General features: G+C 45.1%; 1 protein-coding gene across 2 annotated transcripts; it reads right to left on the bottom strand.

Moving 5' to 3' along the window:
* Nucleotides 1-1,061: 1,061 nt before the first annotated feature.
* Nucleotides 1,062-6,049, bottom strand: LOC127302988 (uncharacterized). 2 transcript variants are annotated; one of them, XM_051333724.2, is made up of 7 exons: nt 5,715-6,049; nt 3,951-4,293; nt 3,173-3,855; nt 2,376-2,590; nt 2,002-2,256; nt 1,736-1,888; nt 1,062-1,621 (listed from the first exon to the last, which is right to left on the bottom strand). In XM_051333724.2, the coding sequence occupies exons 2-7, from the start codon at nt 4,152-4,154 to the stop codon at nt 1,398-1,400; spliced, it is 1,734 nt and encodes a 577-aa protein (XP_051189684.1). In that variant the 5' UTR covers nt 4,155-4,293; nt 5,715-6,049; the 3' UTR covers nt 1,062-1,397. The 2 variants fall into 2 exon arrangements, with proteins under 2 accessions (XP_051189684.1, XP_051189685.1); XM_051333725.2 differs by lacking the exon at nt 5,715-6,049 and adding an exon at nt 5,389-5,522.
* Between the last annotated feature and the right edge of the window lie 13,933 nt (nt 6,050-19,982).

Genomic DNA, 19,982 nt, shown 5'->3' with positions numbered 1-19,982 from the left:
TCGGTGTGGAAACAGCTCCCCCAAATAGAGGATGCAGTGCCGGCGTCCCCCAAACAGAGGTGCCGGCGCCTATTTGGGGGCTACTGGTGGAGATGCTCTTTTATCTCCAGTCCCTCCCCCAAACAAGGGCCAGCAAAAGCGTTGGATTGGTTGTTTTGTGGTCGTTTGGAGAACACAGCGGCGTGGTGCCGCTTTGGGAAAGCTCCCGTTTCTAGCCGCATCCCCCACACATGACCTTCAAACAAAAAGTAAATGTAAAAATCTGTCCAGCGTTACTGGGGCTAGGAACGCCGGATAATATTTGGGCCACGTCCGGACTAAAACAGCCTTTGGAGGGCCACTGGCGACTGGAAGAGGATGCTCTTACCCCAACCTGTGGATCAACTCGCATGGATCAGTTCAGAACTTCAGATATTGGTTCCCATCCGCTCCTTTTTTTCGGTTAGCCCCATTGATCAGCTACCCAGCATTGTATGTACTCCGTACGAAAAACACTCTGATCACCCAAAAACACTCTGATCCACGCCTAAGATAGATAATAAGCTACCTGACTCTAAACTATTAAGGAAGATGGAAAACAATATGGAATTTTGAAAATCTTGGCCTTCCAAAATTCATCAAGGAAAATAATATTGTAGGCAGGGAAATAAAATAATCGCACCAAATCTCTGATACTTTTCCTATTAAAAATAGGAGTAATAGCAAGGGACCATGCACATGATTTTTTTTTTCGTAGAGATAAACATTTAGTGTGGTGGAGAAGCTTAGACAACTTACCCAGGCCACATTATTCCCAACAAATGGAAATCATATTCTCATCCTTGATTAGATTATTCATGGTTCATATGACAATACACAAGATGATGCAAAAGTAAATAACTAAATACTAAAAGATAGTTCTTTGTCTCTATTAAATCTGCGTGAATTAGCAACACGTCTTTTGAGCAGTCATGCATAGTTCAAACAAAATATAAAACATGCCATGGCTAAATATTGCAAAGAAAGCAATCTCTTGTTAACTCTGAAGCAAGCATAACAAAAAAAAGGCTGGCAAAAGAACATGTAAGATGCTAACCAAGTAACCATGACTGAAGCATGTTTTGTTAACTGCTATTACAGCATTACTAGAAAATTGGCTTGCAACACCCAACACTATTTTTCACATAGCTCAAATCCATCACTAGAAAATTCACCCAACAATTTTCTTTTGTAAATTAATGAACAGAAGGGTACTGAATTCTGAACTAAGAATATCAGCTACATCTCTTTCGACAAAATTCAGCGTGTGAAATGTTCTGACTAATAGATTTTGATCTCAAAGCTACTGCTGCATAAATATTTGTTTTATTCAGTCAACTACCTTAGTTTGCAGAGTCAGTAGAGGTTTTTTTTTTAGATTATGCATTGTCAATAGAGGCAACTGATTCTTCTGCTGGATCGAGCATGCAAGACCTCCTGTGATCAGCTGCCAGCTCTTCCACAGGATTGTTAAAACATTCACGCAATCTAGCGCTTCTCCTTGGATTACTGGTATGGTAGTTCTTCTTAGGATGCTTTGCTCTCACCAGCTTTGTGTCGCCAGGTTTAGAGGTCAGAGCCTCCGGAGTGGTAGAAGCCAGGCCTGCAGCATGTCACCGCTAACTTCAATTGGGAATTGTTGCAATGTTTGCTTGATATGAATCGTTTGTATGGTGAACACATAACTGAACTGACAAAGGGATAGAGAAGAACTTACTGGGGAGTGGCACTGATGCTGGGGAGCTACGACAATTCTTTGATTCAGCAGTATCAGGAGGCGCTTTTTCCATACCCAAGGGTGATACAGTAGCTACCAGCTGTGTGTCACCATCTTCAGAGGTCAAAGCCTTCAGAGTGGTAGAACCCGGGCCTGCAACATGTCAGTGTTAGCTTCAAATAAGAATTACTGCAATGTTTGCTAATATGGATAGTTTGTATGGTAAACAAACTACTGATCTGACAAAGGGATAGAGAAGGATTTACTGGGAAGTGGTGCTGATGTTGGGGAGATAGGACAACTCTTCGATTCAGCTGTATCAAGAGGCACTTTTTCCATAACCGAGAGCAATGCGGTAGCTACCAAAGCATTTACAGACTCAGTAGCATCTTGACTTCCTTCACCACCTGAGACAAATGCAGTCTGCACATCTTGCCGTCCTTCACCAGCTAGGACAAACACATCATGCTTTGGATCACCAACTTCAGAGGACAGAACCTTCGGAGTGATAGAAGTCAAGCCTGCAGTATGTCACTGTTAACTTTGAATAGGAATTTTCCACAATGCATCCTTGATGTGGATTATTTGCATGATAAATACACAACTGATGAACTGAACTGAGAGAGATAAAAATAATTACTGGCAAGTGGCACTGATGTTGGGGGGCTTGGACAATTCTGTGATTCAGCAATATCAAGAGGCGCTTTTTCCATAACTGAGGGAGATGTGGCAGCCAAGGAAGCATTTCCAGACTCAGTAGCCTCTTGACTTCCTTCACCAGCTGAGACAAATGCAGCCTGCCCATCTTGCCTTCCTTCATCAGCTACCAAAGCATTTACTGAGTCAAGCAGCAGCCTATACCGAGATTGTATTGCAGCAATGTCATTGAAATCAAGGGTTCATTACTAGGCCAATATAATCCCATAATATAAAATAGATAGATAAGCTAACTCTAAGCTATTAAGAAAGATGGAAAATTATATGAAATCTTGAAGTGGTTGATGATTTTCAAAATACATCATTGAAAAAGATAGGGACATAACATGAAGAGCGTAAGTAGAAGTACTAATAATCTCACCAAATCTCTGATGTTTACAATCCAACTTCTAATCACCCAACAACTCGAATTTAGCATATCTCTGCTAGGTGGCACACTTTTTCCAGGTAGATCATTCACAGTTGTTGCTCAGGTAAAATTTCCACGCAACTACGCAAGCATTACATACTAGCATCAAAACACAGTCCAACGCCTAACTAAAAACATCCTTGAATAGTCGAATTACTTGAAACTAGTTCACTACTAAACCACACCATGCAATAATCCCACAATAAGATAGCTAGACAAAAGAAGCTGATGTGACTACTAATTATTAATCAGCCCTGGCTGGGACTGGATAAGCAGGAGCAGAAGCGCCATCAGCTGTTTGAAGCTGGTACCTCGTGATGCGAAGGCGGAGAGCAAACCCTCCTCTCGGGTGCATGTCGAGGAGCTGCACAGGCAAGTACCTGCCGCCCACCTCCATGGCCGCCTCCTCTGAGGGCACCGCGCAGCTCCTTGCCCTGTCCTCCAACATCAGGACTGGTTTCCTGTACCCGTTCCCTGGGTCCATGGGCGCATGCGTCCACACCTTGCACCAGTACCCCGATGGGCCTGCATCCTTGCCACAGACACGCACGAGCCTGACTTCACGACCTCCGCCGACCACCTCGGTGATGACCAGGAGGAACAAGTGCTCCCCATTTTTCGTAGCCAGCAGATGGCGCCGCTGCGCCTCATCTATCTCGAGATCGAGTTTCTTGCCGAAGGCGATGGAGGTGACGAGCCAGTCGTGGTGCACCTTGAGGTGGTCGTAGAGCATCGGCGGCGAGCCAGGGAAGGTGCAACCAGGCTCGGGGCAGTAGCAAGGAGCGTGTGGGCACTCCAACCGGTGGTCCTCAACCAAGAAGTAGGTCACCAAGGTCTGGCAGCCAAACGGCTCGTTTGGGCACCGAACCTTGGCCGCCATGACCCAGGGGTCCAACCAGTGGACGTGCTCGTACTCGCCGCCGTCCGCGCACAAATGGCACTTGCGAGAGTGGTTTTTAGCGCAGCTGCCGCACGCACCGTGCCCGGCTCGGCACTGCACCACAGATAGAAAAGAAAGGACAGAGATAAGATGACATGATGTTCATAAGAAAGTGAGTGAATCAGAATCAAGCATGGATCAACAGATACCTTCAACACGGGAGGCTTCAAGGGCCGATAGCAGAGTGGGCAGTCATACATGGTCCTATCGGTCTCGATGGCCATCTTGTTTACCGACAGGGCGGCGTCGTCCTCCACCACAACCGCTCTGCTGGTTTCACGATCCGCTGCTTCTTGCTTAGCCTGTCCATTGGGTGTGAGACCGAGCCTCGGCTTCTTGCTGCAGTTCTCCATTGTTGCTTCCCACTAGAACTGACTGAGGATGAGGGGAAGGAGGAAGAAGAGCTGCTAATGCTTGGGGACAATGGTGAGGTAAATAGTACTTGTTGGCAGTGTGGCGGATCTTGAACAAAATCTCTGGGGCGGGGCGAAGCTGCAAAATGAAATGTAAATTAATTTTGGAAGGCCAAATGAAATGACAGAAAAAAGCTAGATTTTGTAGCATTTTCAGAAACTTCTATAACTAGATTGATCTTGTCCATATTTATTTCTTCACCATTTCACAAACATCACCGGCCTTGAAAGAGCTGAGTTTATTTCATTATTTGTCGGGATCAAAGTAGCACTAGTGGATATAAGATTCATTGCCCTCTCACTGCATATTTGAAAAGGAAACCAGTAAACAACAATTTCTGTGACCTAGCCTAGATGCAAAGTTTATAACCGGCCAAGAAGACAATAATGCTGTGTTTGGATGCATAGAATCCTCTATGGAATTGAATTGGACTTTCAGATTCCAAATCCAAGATGGAAATGAATTGGCTCCGAATTCGAATTCGGCTGTTTGGATGTGCTCAGAATTTTATGTTGGAATCAAAGGGTGAAACCAATTCCAAATCCTGTTTGGATTTACAAACCATGGAATTTGGTGTTCTGTTGAGTTTGGACCATATAAACATGTGTACATGTACAAAAATAGCATGTGTATATTACAATGTATACATATATTATTTAGCACACACAATAAATCATTTACATAAATGACAGGAACAAGCCAAACGCCTGGTAAGTCAATATATTTCAGAATTTGGTGACTCGTTTCATCTAGATGACCGCCCAGCTACTCTCCCCAATGCATACGGAGTATATACTAATCCGCTGTCTGCCCGTCCAACAAGGCTTCAATTTGCAATTCTCCAATCGATGGAAAGTATTCTGGACAGAGAGGTCACATCGGTTGCACCGCTGTTCTTCGAGAGACAGCCGACGGGAGAGTGAGAAACGATATGCGGCCGCGCCCACGATGCGCTCGATCTAGCCGCAGGTGATGGCAATCATGAGGTCCATGGTGGGTATCGCGGCCCTCCTGCGCGAAGCAGACGCCCACGAGCTGGAGCTCCCGCGGGGAGAGGTCCGCGAGCGGGGCCTTGTTGTCGACGGCGGCGCCGGGAGAGGGGCAGCCAGGGGAGGCGGCGCAGAGGGGAAGATGAGGGGAAGCGAGGAAAGGGAGAAGAGGAGGGGGCCGAACCTGCGCACCGCCGCCGGGGCTCCGCCGCTCCGGTCGCTCGCATCGGGAGGGAGGCGGCGACGGGCGAGTCTCGCCTGCTCGCTCTGCTCGCGGGAAGAAGAGGCCGCTTCGATTCCACAGGTTTCCGAGGGTCTGACCTTGGAAAGATACGGGGGAAGTTTACACGGGCGGAACCGGTGCGCGGAATTCGCCCTCAGTTTCCGGGCTTCGATTCTAAGGTCTAACTAAACGGTGGAAACAAGCCCCAAATTACAGATTGGCTGATTCCGAGCCCAATTCAACGCAATCAAACACAGCATAAAAGAAAATTTAGAAGACAGAATTACCTTAGGGAGAGGGAGGAAGAGGAGCTTGCAGAACCTCCGGCGGAGGTCGAAGAAGTGCAGGTCAGAAGAGTTAGCAGCTAGGCTGACCGCGCCATTGGCAGGAACTTCGAGTTCGGCTGCGGGCGGCTGCTCACCGGCCCGCAGCCGGTGCCGGCGACTAACCTGAGATCCAGGCGAGCTGAGGCCCACCCGGCCACCCGCCTCCAGCCACCCCGCCGCGCTGCCGTCCAGCCCAGGGGTGGGGATTGAGAGTGAGGAGAAAGGAGAGAGCCTACTGCTGCTGCTCTGCTCGTGTCTCTGGTTCTTTTTTGTTTTTTCGACTAATAATCCCACTGAGGGCTTGTTCGGGGGGAATTTTACTTTTTGCCCTGTTTTACTTGAACACTCTACGATTTGCCCTTCTTTACTTTGACTTCAATTTTTTGCCACTCTTTAGTTTGCCGGTTGATTATTTGCCCCATGCCATACTGAGCCCACACCAATAGACTAAAATGCCCCCTTGTGACCTGGGTTGAAGGTGTCTTGCACGAACCGTCTGTTCCCTTTTCTTCGAATAGAGCGCCTGGCCTGAGAGGAGGAGCAGCAGCCGCACGTCGCCGGCGCGAGCATGCCCCACGCTTCCACCCCTCTCCTACTCTCCTGTTGCTCGCTCGCCGCCGTCGGAGCCCCAATCAGCCTCTCCTTCGCCGCCGTCGGGCCCAGCACTTCCGACTCTTCCCATAGGGTCCACCGGCGAGATCCCCCCTTTGCGCCGCCGGAGGCAGCAGCGACTCGTCGCTCTTGGCTGCGCCCATCCTTCCCGAAGACGGACCGCCCTGGTCTCCAGCTTCCCCTCGACCGGCTCGTCCGTGGAGAGTCTGCCCCTGTACATCCCACTCCGGACCGGGACCTCATCTGGCTGTAGCATGGACATGACTTTCCAGGCGGTGGCGCACGCGCAGGTATGGCGACGTGGGGGACATCGAGGAGGAGAGAGGTAGAAAGATATGGGCCAGGGGCTGCTACATGGAATCAAGGAGGAGATGGAGGCCTTGAGATGCAGAGGTTCGTGGAGAGGTGCGGCGGCGAGGGGCAGAGCGCCGGCAACTGGTCAACCGCTATTCTTCACTGCCTTTCTTAACAGGGGCAGTTTTGTCTTGAGTTTTTTTGAGATGCTCAAAAGAAAAGAAAATAATTCAAAAGGGCAAATAATAAAGTTACCAAAGTAAATGGTGGCAAAAAAATGATGTCAACGTAAAAGAGGGCAAATCATAGACTACCGGTAAAGGAGGGCAAATAATAAAATTCCCCGGGATCACAAAAGGCGCTTTGGGTAGGTTTTCCACCTTGCATTGTTCAGTAGACTGATTTTCAGACGGGTCGAGCCCATCAATCCCCTACGGTACAGCTAAAATAAGTGTGGTTTCAACGGGATCACAAAAGGCGCTTTGGGTAGTTTGGATGACATTGGATGGCATCGGTCCAATAATTTTCGGCTCGTTTTGGTTGTTTATAGGCCGCCGCTGCATGAACCGAGTCTCAAAGCCTTGAGGAACGTCCGGAACGGTAGTTTCTATGAAGTCAGGCCCGTTACGATCAGAAGGTTGTACGGGTGGGGAAAGGAGACGGAAACGACACGTGCCATAATTAGCCTCATCGCTCCCCTCTTCTTCCTCTCACTCGCGACTTCACTCTCACCACCCCCAAACTGTCACATCACCAGGCGGTTCCTCTCCTGCCGACCAATCCGCCGCACCGCCGCAAGGAGGAGCACCGGTACCGGAGGAGGAGACGTCGGCGAGCAGCACCGCGACATCGGCCTCAACCTGCTCGGCAGTCTTCATCGGTATCTCGAGTTCGGCCGCGAACTCGACCTCCTCCTCGGCCGGAACAATGGCAGTAACGACCTCTGCTTCTCACCCTCTTACTCTTTGTGCCAGAACAGGCCACGCTCGGGCATTTGCGACGACATGCACATTAAATCTGCTAGGGTTTCCATTAAGATAGGGTTCAGATTGATGTGTGCCAGGTATTCCTCGCCATTGCTTGTTGTTCTTGTCCAGTTCTTGGTATTCACGGTCTCAATTTGCTTAGATCTGTTACTCTAATCTCCAATCGCGGTAGATCCATCTTAGATCGGACTGTCGATTGGTGAAACTGACAGATTTTATTGTGCATGCAGAGAGGGGAAAGTTTTTTGGTGTTGGGGTTTAGCATGTTGTGTGACATAGGCATCCCCAATGGGCCTGCCAAAGATGGTTCCCGGGGTTTACTAAAGGCCCACGAGTCGAAGAATATGAAGTTTGGAAGCCCAGTTAGTACTAATATTAGGAAATATAGACTTGTAACTTTGCGGGTTGAACTCAGAGAGTCCCCCGGAATCTGTAATCTTGTGTAACACGGTATCCTCGGCTCCGCCTCCTATATAAGGGGGAGTCGGGGGACAAAGAGAGGATCGAATCTATTGTCAATACAACTCTAGTTTCTTAATCGTCGAGTACTTTTCGGATGAAACCTTCGAGATCTACTTGCCCTCTACTTCCAACTAAACCCTAGTCTACAATACATAGGCATTGACAAGTTAATCCCTTGTCAATTGGCGTCGTCTGTGGGATTAGAGGCGCCAAGGAGCTGATCTCGATGGCACGTTCAGGATTGTCGACTTCGTCGGTAGCAAGCAACGCAATGGATAGAGGTAAACAGGTCGAAACTGATCTAGTCGATTTTGTTCCTCACCCACCCTCCCGTTTGGCTGCATATGCACATCTGGAGGAGCCCATGGAGATGACGTTCGGAAAGTTCCACTTCCGCGTCGAGAAGGAAGGATCGTATCATCTCGAAATTCCGATCTCGTCGGGATTATCAGCAGTCGATCCCGATTTTTCGAGTTCAACATCGTCAATCGAGTCAGGCGACGAGGAGATTTCGCCGCCATGCTTCATCAACATTATGGCAAGCGAAAAGCTCGCCAAGATCTTCGGCGACATGTCCTTCGAGTCGTCTGCGGACTCCAATATAAGCAGCGACTCAGACAGTATCAACAGCTTCAACTTCATCGACAGATCCATTATTGTCGGAGAGGTCTTCACCGATCTGTATGATGGTGTCACCAATCCCGACAAAGTTCAAAATCCAAAATATCATCAGATCTATGCAATTGGAGAACCAAGTCGCCCACAGGAGGAGACATCAGAGAACTTCGACGATGCGAGAAATCCGTATGTCGATCCCGCAGATCTCGCGCGAGGTTTGGGAACAAAATATATCGGACCAGGAACACGAGAGATGGTGCAATTTCCGCAGGCAGTATGAGATCGAGTCGCAAGAGCTATTAATGGTACAGAGCCAATGACCATAACAGCGGCACCTGAAGAGTTACAAGCGTATCAATATAGGCTTGCACGTACCAGGCGGGAGCTCGAGAAACAAAAAATCGAGCTGGACAGGAGGCAAGAAGCGGCTTCCGCGTCAAGCAGGCGAAGGGCGGATTTGAGTCGACAATCTGGCACTTCGGGAGATAGTCACAGAGCAGCTCGAAATAGAGCGAGATCTCGGCTGCAAAATATATCTGAGGCTGATAGGGAGAATTTGGTTCAAAACCTCGATATGTCTTTTATGTCAATAGACACGAGGGGGAACATTATTCCTAAAACACTGAAAGTTGGGTACATGGCGACGCAAGCTTTTATCCTCGCATCCAGGCCACCTCCAGGAGATCCAAGAGAAGCTTTGTATAACATGACCATGGCAGGAGTTGGAGCCATGGGAACAGCATTCGTAACTACACCTCCCGAAGGATCTGCAAGGCAAAATAGTCTGCGACCTACTGCAGCAGTTCAAGATCCCCCAAGAGCGAGTGGGGCAACAGATGTAGCGACTCAGGCAAGGGTGGATAGAGCACGACAGGACAGAAGGGAACGTCGACATTCACCAGAAGTCGATGAAGAAGATATGTGTGGACTTCCGTGCTTTACGAGACAAATCCGAAAAACTCGGGTCCCGTCAGGATTTAAGCTACCCGCAATTTCAAAATATTCGATGGTTTACAAGATCCTGAGGATTGGCTAGTTGATTTTCTCGAGACGGTGAAGCTGATAGGTGGAACCAGAGCAACAGCCATGCAGAGCATCCAAGTACACTTGAGTGGAGCCGCACGATCATGGATAAATAAGTTGCCTCTATGGTCCATCGACAGTTGGGATAGTTTTGAAGACATCTTTGTGAAGAATTTCCGATCCACATGCAAAAAACCCGCGTCACTAGAAGAGTTGAGGGCTTGCAGGCAGAAGTATGATGAATCAATGAGAAAATACATCCAGAGGTGAAATATTATCAAAAACTCGGCAGAGAACACATCTGACGAGAGAGCAATAGATGCGTTTGTGGCAGGAATTCGATGGAGAGATTTTGTCGAAGATTTGGGGAGAACCAACCCAAGGATAATATCAGCATTAATGGAAATAGCAAATAGGTGGGCAGATGGAGAAGATGTTGTTCACAATAAGCGACATAGGTCACCAGAGGAGGACCGCGGTTCCTCAGCGGTTCTCGAGTTATGATGCTCCTGGCCAAATATCGGCTGGTTTTCGAGGAAACACTGGAGGAAACAATAGAGATGAATGTCAAAGGAGTAGCGAGCAGTGAGGCGACAATAGAGATGACTCCCGTAACAACAGACAAAATAGTGGACCAAGGTTCCAAAGACCATATATATCTCCCGAGGATATGATGAACGGACCATGTCAGATGCATTTCTATCTCGACAATAATGGGAAGAGGCAGTCAGGACATCTGATGAAGGACTGTTGAAATTTTCAAGCAATGTTGAGGTTTGCAGGGCAAGCCAATGCTCAAGCAACAAATAGAAATCCCCAGGGGCCCAGGAGTGAGATCCACCTTCCGCCCCCTCCCGCAATTACGGACGAAAATCGGCACCAGCTCAGAATAGCGACAACACCACACCCACCTCCATATATCAACACCAACGCCAACGGCGCGGTCTCGATGATTCAGATAGCTAGGCCATCTAACAGGGCCCGGAAAGTAATCTCGCGTCAAGTGTTCATGGCAGAAAAGATGCCTCCACCAACGATTGAGTACCTGAATTGGTCGGGACAGGACATTGGCTTCACAATAGCGGATCACCCGCAGCAAGTCCCTCGACCAGGGCAATCAGCACTTATCTTACCAGCGGTGATCGTAGGGTTCGACGTGTCTCGAGTATTCATAGATGGAGGCAGCAGTCTAAAAGATGAACATATCTCTGGCAAACCTAAAACCAACCGACACACGTTTCCATGGTATCACGCCAGACAAGCCAAGTTATCCGCTGGGGAAGATCAATCTCGACGTTCAGTTTGGAACCCGAGAAAACTATAGGATAGAAAGGCTGGAGTTCGAAGTTGTCGATTTTCCGTCGCAATATCACGCTTTGTTGGGACGACCAGCGTATGCCAGGTTTATGGCGGTACCGCACTACACATACTTGTTGTGGAGGCTACCTGGACCCAAGGGACCGATTACAGTCAAAGGCAGTTTCGCGTTAGCTGATAAATGCGACAAGGATTTTCATCGACTGTCAGAAACCTTCGGGTTGCAAGCAGAATATATGGCCTCAAGGTTAACAACCGACTATGACGTGTTGCCAGATGTAGGAAGGCCACTCAGGGAGCCAACCTTTAACACTACCAAGGATTCTAAGGAAGTACAGATTCACCCGACAGATCCCAAGAAAACGACATCCATTGCAACAAACATGGACCTCGCATAGGAAAGCGCGCTCGTCGAGTTCCTCCGTGAGAACTGGAAAATCTTCGCATGGTGTCCCGCTGACATGCCAGGAGTACCTAGTGAACTTGCCGAGCACCACCTAAACTTGGATCCAATAGCGAGACCAATTAAACAACCTTTGCGGCATTTTTCGGAACCAAACCGCAAAGCCATGCTGTCAGAGATTGATCGACTCAGAGAAGCTGGTTTTATCAAAGAATTACATATAGAGGCCACGTGGGTAGCTAACCCAGTGCTGGTCCCGAAGAAAAACACGAAAGTCCTTCGCATGTGTGTCGACTTTACGTGTCTCAATAAACACTATCCAAAGGATCACTTTCCCCTCCCAAGGATCGATCAAATTATCGACTCCACGGCAGGATATGAATGTCTTTCCTTCTTGGATGCATATTTTGGTTATAACCAGATCAGACTAAAAGAAGATGATGAGGTCAAAACAACGTTCATAACACCTTATGGCGTGTTCTGCTACAAAACAATGCCTTTTGGTCTGAAAAACGCGGGAGCAACATATCAGCGGATGATGCAGAAGTGTCTTGCAACACAGATTGGCAAAAATGTACAAGTGTACATTGACGATGTCGTCATAACAACAAAGAAGGGGTCAACATTGATCGAGGATTTAAAGGAAACTTTCGACAACCTTGACAAGTTCCGCCTCAAGCTGAACCCGACAAAGTGCTCTTTTGGCGTCCCTGCGGGAGAACTTCTCGGGTTCTTAGTTTCAGCAAGAGGAATCGAAGCTAATCCAGAGAAAATTCAAGCTATCGTAACAATGAGGAAGCCAACAAAGTTGAAAGAAATACAACAGTTGATTGGGCGAGTCGCAGCTTTAAGCAGATTCGTCGCCAGACTAGGAGAAAAGGCGTTGCCGTTCTACGCTTTGATCAAGCAAGGAGAGAAGTTTCAATGGAACGAAGAGGCAAACAGAGCTTTCGAGTATCTCAAGCGCGCAATTTCGACACCACCAATCTTGGTGGCGCCTAAGGAGAAGGAACCTCTCTTTCTATACATCGCAGCCACGCTTCAGGTGGTCAGCACATCACTCATAGTCGAAAGAGAGGAAGAAGGAAAACTCCATGGAGTGCAGAGGCCAGTATATTTCATCAGTGAAGTTTTATCGCCCTCAAAACAGCGGTATCCGCAGTACCAGAAGCTAGCATATGGAGTGTTTACAACCGCAAGAAAACTGCGGCACTATTTTTCGGCGCATCCGATAATAGTGGTCAATGAGGCGCCTTTATCCAATATATTAAACAATCCAAGGGCTACGGGTTGTGTCTCCCTGTGGGGAATAGAGCTTTCCCCTCGGGACATCACATACGAAAAAATAAAAGCAATAAAGTCGCAGATCTTACCAGACTTCATCGCGGAGTGGATTGAGCTACAAAATACGGGACCTCTGGATTTATCGAGAACCTGGACTATGAACTTCGAAGGGTCCAAGAGATTAGAGGGAGCTGGAGCAGGCATGATACTAATATCACCTCAAGGCGACAAATTGAAGTATGTCTTACGGATGACGTTTCCAAACGCATCTAACAATGAGGCAGAATACGAAGCTCTTATACACGGGATGAAGATGGTGAAGGCTTGTGGCGCAACTCGATTAAAAATCTTCGGTGACTCACAATTGGTGGCTCAGCAAGTCATGAATCAATGTGATGCAGTCAATGATAGTATGATAGCATACAAAGAAGTGTATAACGAGCTAGAGAAGTTGTTTGACGGGTGCGAGGTAAATCACATCAGCAGGCTAAGCAATGATGAAGCCGATGTTCTTGCAAACATTGGGTCGCAATGCCTCGCAATACCACCTGGAGTGTTCTGGGAAGAGATAGCCGAAAGATCAACCAAGGTGAAGAAACAGCAGAAGAAGGAAAAGGAAGAGAAATCCTCGGGGGCTAAAGAAGTACCATCGAGAGAAGAGGAAGAACCCAAGGTAATAATGATGGTACAGATTCCGTGGATGCAGGCGTACATAGCATATATCTCGATACAGGAATTATCCGACGATCCAGTTGAAGCAAGGCGAGTTATTAGACGTTCCAAGGCCTTTACTGTGGTCACAGGAAAGCTATACAAAAGAAGTATTTCGGGAGTATTACAAAGATGTGTCACACCTGAGGAGGGAAGGCTAATTCTGAAGGATGTACACGAAGGAGTATGTGGTCATCACGCAAGCAGCCGAGCTATAGCAGCCAAGGTTTTCAGAGCAGGATTTTATTGGTTGACAGCAATCGAGGATGCAAAAGACATAGTTCATACTTGCGACGCGTGCCAGAGATTTGCCGCAAAACCTCATTCTCTGGCAGCAGAGTTGACGTCAATACCGTTTTCTTGGCCCTTTGCTCAGTGGGGTCTCGATATGGTGGGAAAAATACACAAAGCCTCGCCAGGAGGATACGAGTACATGCTCGTCGCTGTCGACAAATTCACAAAGTGGAAAGAAGCAAAGCCGATAAATTCACCAGATGGAGCATTTGCAATCAAGTTCGTGAAAAGTATCGTCTTTCGGTTTGGAGTACCTCATAGCATCGTCACGGGGACAATGGTAGTAATTTCACATCCAAGGAATTCAAGGCATATTGTGCAGAGGTAGGCATCAAACTACACTTTGCATCAGTTGCGCACCCGCAGACCAATGGTCAAGTCAAGAAAGCCAATGGCATCATCTGCAATGGTATCAAGAAGCGCCAGCTGATGTCTACGCACGCTTCTATTCCTGTAGACAGTGTTGGGCCTCCAAGAGCAGAGGTTTGTAGAACAGCAGCAAGTTTCACTTAAGTGAATCACCCAAGGTTTATTGAACTCAGGGAGGTAGAGGTCAAAGATATCCCTCTCAAGCAACCCTGCAATTACTATACAAGAAGTCTCTTGTGTCCCCAACACACCTAATACACTTGTCAGATGTATATGTGCACTAGTTCGGCGAAGAGATAGTGAAATACAAGTAATATGGATGATTGTAAGTAGTAATTGCAATCTGAAATAAAGATGGCAGCAAGCAAACATGTAGCAGAACTTGTTGGAAACGGTGTTTCAATGCTTAGCAACAAGGCCTAGGGATCATACTTTCACTAGTGGACACTCTCAACATTGATCACATAACTGAATAAATAAATGCTACTTTCTACACTCTCTTGTTGGATAACAAACACCATTCATTGTGTAGGGCTACAAAAGCACACCTCAAGCCGGAGTAAACAAGCTCCACAACATCCGGAGTTCATATTTAAATAACCTCTAGAGTGCATAATAGACCGTTGCAATTTAGACCGAGTACTAACATAGCATACACACTGTCAACAATAGCTATGAAAGGGGGAATAGATCGCATCAATACTATCATAGTAATAGTTAACTTCATAATCTACAAGAGATTACAATCATAACCTACGCCAAGTACTACATGATGCACACACTATCAACATTACATCATGGAGGAGGAATAGACTACTTTAATAACATCGCTAGAGTAGCACATAGATTAATAGTGATAGAAAGCTCATGATCACATAAAGATCACACCATGGGAGAGAGAGATGAACCACATAGCTACCGGTAGAGCCCTCAACCTCGGGGAGAACTACTCCCTCCTCATCATGGGAGACAGCGATGGCGATGAAGATGGCGGTGGTGTCGATGGAGATGACTCCGGGGGCAATTCCCCGTCCCGGCGGCGTGCCGGAACAGAGACTTCTGTCCCCCGAAATGGAGTTTCGCGATGGCGGCGGCGCCCCTGGAGTCTTTCTGGAGTTTCGTCAATCGGTATCGGGTTTTTAGGTCACGAGGGGTTTTATAGGCGAAGAGGCGGAGTCGGAGGGGCAACAGGGCTCCCTCACCACATGGCGGCGCGGCCAGGGTGGGACCCGCGCCCCCCTATGGTGTGGGTCCCCCTTGGCCCCCCTCCGGCTCTCCTTCGGTGTTCTGAACATTCCGGGGAAAATAAGGCCTTGGGCTTTTGTTTCGTCGAATTCCGAGAATATTGCCCAAACAGCCTTTCTGGAACCAAAAACAACAGAAAACAGGAACTGGCACTTCGGCATCTTGTTAATAGGTTAGTTCCGGAAAATGCATAAAATCAATATAAAGTGGTTGCAAAACATGTAGGTATTGTCATAAAACTAGCATAGAATATCAGAAATTATAGATACGTTAGAGACGTATCAAGCATCCCCAAGCTTAGTTCCTACTCGCCCTCGAGTAGGTAAACGATAACAAGGATAATTTCTGAAGTGACATGCTATCATAATCTTGATCAATACTATTGTAAAGCATATGAGATGAAATGAAGTGATTCGAAGCAATGGTAAAGACAATGACTAAACAACTGAATCATATAGCAAAGACTTTTCATGAATAGTACTTTCATGACAAGCATCAATAAGACTTGCATAGGAGTTAACTCATAAAGCAATAGATTCTTAGTAGAAAGTTTTGAAGCAACACAAAGGAAGATATAAGTTTCAGCAGTTGCTTTCAACTTCAACATGTATATCTCATGGATGTATATCTCATGGATGATTGTCAACACAAAGTAATATGATGAATGCAAATAAGCAAGTATGTAGAAATCAATGCACACAGTTGACACAAGTGTTTGCTTCTAAGATAGAAGGAAGTAGGTAAACTGACTCAACATAAAGTAAAAGAAAGGCCCTTCACAGAGGGAAGCATGTATTACTATTTTTGTGCTAGAGCTTTTATTTTGAAAACATAGAAACAATTTTGTCAATGGTAGTAATAATTCATATGTGTTATGCATAAGACATCCTATAAGTTGCAAGCCTCATGCATAGAATACCAATAGTGCTCGCACCTTGTCCTAATTAGCTTGGATTTACATGGATTATCATTGCATAACATATGTTTCAACCAAGTGTCACAAAGGGGTACCTCTATGCCGCCTGTACAAAGGTCCAAGGAGATAGATCGCATTTGATTTCTCATTTTTGATAGATCTCAACTAAGGAATCCATACCGGGACAACATAGAAAACAGATAATGGACTCCTCTTTAATGCATAAGCATTCAACAGCAGATAATATTCTCATAAGAGATTGAGGATTGATGTCCAAACTGAAACTTCCACCATGATACATGACTTTGGTTAGCGGCCCAATGTTCTTCTCTAACAATATGCATACTCAAACCATTTGATTTGATCATGATAAATCACCCTTACTTCAGACAAGACGAACATGCATAGCAACTCACATGATATTCAACAAAGGTGTAATAGTTGATGGCGTCCCCAGAAACATGGTTACCGCTCACAAGCAACTTATAAGAAATAAGATACATAAGCTACATATTCTTTACCACAATAGTTTTTAAAGCTATTTTCCCATGAGCTATATATTGCAAAGACAAGGAATGAAGTTTTAAAGGTAGCACTCAAGCAATTTACTTTGGAATGGCAGATAAATACTACATAGTAGCTAGTTATGGTGGACACAAATGGCATAGGTTTTGGCTCAAGGATTTGGATGCACGAGAAGAATTCCCTCTCAGTACAAGGCTTTGGGCTAGCAAGGTTGTTTGAAGCAAACACAAGTATGAACCGGTACAGCAAAGCTTACATAAGAACATATTGCAAGCATTATAAGACTCTACACTGTCTTCCTTGTTGTTCAAACACTTTACCAGAAAATATCTAGACTTTTAGAGAGACCAATCATGCAAACCAAATTTCAGCAAGCTCTATGTTAGTTCTTCATTAATAGGTGCAAAGTACATGATGCAAGAGCTTAAACATGATCTATTGAGCAAAACAATTGCCAAGTATCAAATTATTCAAGACAATATACCAATTACCACATGAAACATTTTCTGTTTCCAACCAAATAGCAATAAATGCATCAGCTTTTAACCTTCGCCATGAATATTCAAAGTAAAACTAAGAACAACAGTGTTCATATGAACGAGCGGAGCGTGTCTCTCTCCCACACAAGCATGAATTTATTCAGAGAATGAAAATAACAAAACAAAAATAAAAGCACACAGACGCTCCAAGTAAAGCACATAAGATGTGATGGAATAAAAATATAGTTTCACTAGAGGTGACCTGATAAGTTGTCGATGAAGAAGGGGATGCCTTGGGCATCCCCAAGTTTAGATGCTTGATTCTTCTTGAAATATGCAGGGATGAACCACGGGGGCATCCCCAAGCTTAGACTTTTCACTCTTCTTGATCATATTGTATCATCCTCCTCTCTTGATCCTTGAAAACTTCCTCCACACCAAACTCAAAACAAACTCATTAGAGGGTTAGTGCATAATCAAAAATTTACATATTCAGAGGTGACATAATCATTCTTAAAACTTCTGGACATTGCTCAAAGCTACTGGAAGTTAATGGAACAAAGAAATCCATTCAACATAGCAAAAGAGGCAATGCGAAATAAAAGGCAGAATCTGTCAAAACAGAACAGTCCGTAAAGACGAATTTTTTAGAGGCACTTAACTTGCTCAGATGAAAAAGCTCAAATTGAATGAAAGTTGCGTACATATCTGAGGATCACTCATGAAAATTGGCAGATTTTTCTGAGTTGCCTACAGAGAGGCCTACTCAAATTCGTGACAGCAAGAAATCTGTTTCTGCGCAGTAATCCAAATCTAGTATCAACCTTATTGTCAAAGACTTTGCTTGGTACAACAATGCAATAAAATAAAGATAGGGAGAGGTTGCTACATTAGTAACAACTTCGAAGACACAACAAAACAGTAGCAGAATAAAAACATGGGTTATCTCCCAAGAAGTGCTTTCTTTATAGCCATTAAGATGGGCTCAACAATTTTAATGATGCTCACATAAGGATGAGAATTGAAGCAAAGAGAGCATCAAAAAGCAAGTATGAAACAAATTTAAGCCTAACCCACTTCCTATGAAAAGGAATCTTGTAAATAAACAAGTCATGTAAGCATAACGCAACAAGCATAGAAAGGCAACACAAGCGCAACTTCAAGATTCTCAACATAAAGAGGGGAAACTTAATATTATTAAGATGCATATAACCATGTTTTCCTCTCTCATAATAACTTTCAGTAGCATCATGAACAAATTCAACAATATAACCATCACATAAAACATTCTTATCATGGTTCATAGGCATAAAAGTATCATTAATTTTGGCACAAGAAGAATTATTCTCATTAATAGTAATTGGAGCAGGATCATTATCAATAATTTGAACATGATAAACAAGTTGCATACTAAGGGAATTGTTTTTGGCAATCCCATCATAACTATGACAAGTTTCATAAGGGTAATTATAACCTATATCATAGCATTCTTTATAATAATTGTCAAAGATTGGAGGCATAGTGTAATCATAAGAAATAGAATAGTTATCCTCCAGAGTATGTTCATTTGTAACCTTACCATCATCGTTACTAGAAGGAGATGTATCAAACATATAATCATCAGTAGCAAAAGGATTTTCAAACACCTCATCCCCAAGCTTAGAGCTTTCTATATCATTATGGGAAGAAGCATGGATAGTACTAATACTATGGTAATTATTAACATCATCATTTTCAGAATTAGTTTCTCAGAGATTTTCAATATCAAAAGTAGTGTGCTCTTCTAAATCATGATCACTAATGTAGGTAAAGGGCATAGGAAGATCATTATACTCAGATTCATTATCATAATAATCATTAGGAACAACATATTTACGGTTACCTATCGTTATCTCATACACGCGGGGATATGCCGTTACCTCTTTCTTTTTATTTCCCCTCTTCTTCTTCTTCTTCTTCTTCTTCTTCTTCGTTCCCTTCTTCTTGTTCTTTTCCTTCTCCTCGCTCCCTTCTTTCGGAGGAAGAGGCTTGAAGGGAGGCTTCTCTATAGAACCTGATTTATTTCCAGAAATAATAGAAGAAACTTGGGAGGATTCCTCCTTTTCATTAATAAGTTTAAAACACACAGCGGTCCTATCATATTTTGGCAAAGTGTCATCTTCTAAAATATTATGTATGTAAGTATTTGTATGGAAATTATTAATGCAATAAGAAAGACACCCATGCAGGACATCATCAATATCAAGATCACTCATATGTAACAAAGAGATTTTTCTTGATAACTCTTCACACCCTAAAAATAAAGTAAGTTCATCATGCTGATTAGGAAGGATTTCATCATCACAATACAAATTTGCAGCACTCATGGGGTTCGAATTATCATTGGAGGAGCATTGAAAATTAAAATGACCCACCCAGGTGAAGCGCCTGCTGATGTCTACGTACGCTTCTATTCCTGTAGACAGTGTTGGGCCTCCAAGAGCAGAGGTTTGTAGAACAGCAGCAAGTTTCCCTTAAGTGAATCACCCAAGGTTTATCGAACTCATGGAGGTAGAGGTCAAAGATATCCCTCTCAAGCAACCCTGCAATTACGATACAAGAAGTCTCTTGTGTCCCCAACACATCTAATACACTTGTCAGATGTATAGGTGCACTAGTTCGGCGAAGAGATAGTGAAATACAAGTAATATG

Source organism: Lolium perenne, chromosome 4 (genome assembly GCF_019359855.2).
Source record: "Lolium perenne isolate Kyuss_39 chromosome 4, Kyuss_2.0, whole genome shotgun sequence".
Taxonomy (NCBI): Eukaryota; Viridiplantae; Streptophyta; class Magnoliopsida; order Poales; family Poaceae; genus Lolium; species Lolium perenne.
Note: the sequence above shows the minus strand (reverse complement) of the source record. Positions and strands in the feature narration are given on the sequence as shown.